The sequence below is a fragment of the Penaeus chinensis genome, chromosome 2 (genome assembly GCF_019202785.1).
Source record: "Penaeus chinensis breed Huanghai No. 1 chromosome 2, ASM1920278v2, whole genome shotgun sequence".
NCBI lineage: Eukaryota > Metazoa > Arthropoda > Malacostraca > Decapoda > Penaeidae > Penaeus > Penaeus chinensis.
Genome location: NC_061820.1, coordinates 17,084,881 through 17,087,380, shown reverse-complemented (window position 1 = coordinate 17,087,380; position 2,500 = coordinate 17,084,881). Strand labels below are relative to the sequence as shown.

Below are 2,500 nucleotides of genomic sequence, written 5' to 3'. Positions count from 1 at the left end.
CAAATGGAGGAGGAAATCTTGAGAAGCAGAGCGTCTTGGAAGATCCTCCGTCCACAGGGCGCCTGAAGGTCGCTTCGGGGAGCACATCTTGATATGATTAAACTGTTACTATTTTACATCGATAAGTGAGTTAATTCAGGCCGCTACTTTTTTTTTTTTTTTTTTTTTTTTTTTTTGAGAGAGAGAGAGAGTTTTTGCACTGCAGCAAGACTTGTTTTACGCCTTCTTTACGTACGGCCTTTAAATCGTATGCTTAATCCATTTCAAGCGTGATTGATTTCTTCTTTTAGTGTCTAGTTATTGCAGACAGTGGAATGCGAAATAAACAGCGGTTCGGGGAATAAACTATTTCTTAATGAGATGTTTGCAGATGCCAATGGACGCCGAAAGAAAGAAAGAAAGAAAGAAGAAAACGGTCTCGATAATTCAACTTTATGTAGAGTATAATAATAACTGATTTACACTACGATGACCATGATTCAGAGATACATTGCACAGATAAACGATGAGAAACGTGAAGGAGCAGCACATTCTCTAATCTCTACGTTATGTGAATGATACAGGTCCCGATGAGTCCCTCTTTTTTCTTCCTTTTTCAGGCTCTGTTCTGACATCCCTGAGCTTGTTGTTCATCCCCGTCCTTGCGAATTGTTTCCATCCGTATCAAATGTTTAGACAAGCTGCTTACCCGAGTTTATGCATTGGACTTACAGCGCTCCTTGCAGATCCTCCTCGATGTGCAATTGCGGTGGAGTTGCGAGAGAGTTTGTGCTCATATGATCAGACAGGTTGCCATCTGGCCCGTCCTCGCGCTGTCAGTAAACGAGGGAGAGGGAAACGAGAGGTTAAAGACAGGTTGAAAGGTAGGGTACGAAAGGAGAAAGAGGAAGAGGAGGAGGAAGAAGAAGAGGAAGAGGAAGAGGAAGAGGAAGAGGAATAGAAAGAGGAAGAGGAAGAGAAAGAGGAGGAGAAGGAAGAAGAGGCATAGGAAGAGGAAGAGAAAGATGAAGAGGAGGAGCAGGAGCAGGAGGAGAGCGGGCGTGTCTCCATAATCCATCACTCACTTTGGGCAAATCTGAAACAAGAGAGAGTTTCCAGGAACCTTAAGCCCTTTCATATGAACTCGCCGACTTATGATATGCGAACGTTTTTCATGCACATCTGGGAAATCTGTGTACGGATATTAATGTTTACGCACGATAAGGGCAGTATGACCCAACTGTTTATTAATTACTCTTTATTTGTACACGTAATAATAACAAGAAGGTGTGACTCAAAGACAGGGAGACATCAGCGTTGATTCCGAGAGCTGAGACGCTGCAGGCCCGAGCTGACCCCGCGTGGACCAGGGCACCTTTTTCCCCAACTGCCGACGACGCGCACGTATGTCCCTCGACGCCGTGCTGCTGACAGCTACACAAGAGCCGGAATCTCCCTCCATCCATTGCTTCAGCGGGCCATGAGTCACGTGTATGCAAATTTGTTGCGAATTTGTCAGCGGCAATAGCACGAGGGTCTATATATCAGCCAAACAAAGCGTGTGCCTGTCCGCCAAAGTTTCCTCTAATTTTATCTAGAATGATTTAAAGAATAGCCGGGTGGCAGCGCTTGATGAGCCGCGCCGCAGGTACTGCCTCTCAGGGCGCCGCTTTTATTCCCCCGAAGCGTATGAGGAATCCTTTGTCCACTGATCACGGCGCCCGCGGCGTGTCTGTTTACTCGCCGATGTTCGTCGCGAGGGACGATAAGATCACGGGGACGGCTGAGTGATGTCGAGGTTTGGATCTTAGTAATCTCTCTCGCTCTCCCTTTCTCTTTCCCTTTTTCTCTCTCCCTCATTCTCTTTCTCGCTCTCTGTTTCCTTTCTCTCTCTCTCTCTTTGTGTGTGTCTGCGCGCGCGCGTGTGTGTGTGTGTGTGTGTGTGTGTGTGTGTGAGAGAGAGAGAGAGAGAGAGAGAGAGAGAGAGAGAGAGAGAGAGAGAGAGAGAGAGAGAGAGAGAGAGAAGCCATACACGGGAAATGCGATCGTGCCAGCTCTCGCAATTAACTTGGTTGACAACAAAGCGCTGTTTTGCGAGCGGCAAAAAACTGGCGCCGCCGAATGGCCGTCGGAAATTTATCACTTGTAACAAAGACCTTCTCACGCGAAACTTGGGCTCCTTCTTCCCTCGCGTTTGCATAATTCGACCTCATTAAGATAGAAGGGCGCAAAAAATCGACATCTCTGTGATTTAGACGCATCAGAATCGCTTGGCGTTGAGGGCTTAATGTGTTACTAGTTCATGCACATTTATGCACACACACACACACACACACACACCCGTGTGTGTGTATATGTATATTTATACATATATACATATATACACGTGTATATATACATATGTATTTATACATATACATGTGTGCGTGTGTGTGTGTTTACATATATATATACACACATATATGTAAATACATATATATATGTATATTTATATATGTACATGTATATATGTATGTATACA

The 2,500-nt window shown here is 45.1% G+C and overlaps 2 protein-coding genes across 5 annotated transcripts in view; one reads left to right on the top strand and one right to left on the bottom strand.

Annotated features, from left to right (window-relative positions):
- LOC125034273 (glycosyltransferase-like protein gnt13) overlaps positions 1 to 1,445 on the bottom strand; it is a 19,043-nt gene extending 17,598 nt beyond the window's left edge. The window contains exons 1-3 of the mRNA XM_047626021.1: positions 1,235 to 1,445; positions 1,065 to 1,075; positions 854 to 987 (exon numbers count right to left, since the gene is read on the bottom strand). Of these exons, the coding sequence (XP_047481977.1) occupies positions 854 to 987; positions 1,065 to 1,075; positions 1,235 to 1,445 (356 nt within the window). The remainder of the gene's footprint in view (positions 1 to 853; positions 988 to 1,064; positions 1,076 to 1,234) is intronic.
- The window catches only part of LOC125033923, a 103,641-nt gene that overhangs the window by 22,505 nt on the left and 78,636 nt on the right, over positions 1 to 2,500 (top strand). The window lies entirely within an intron of this gene.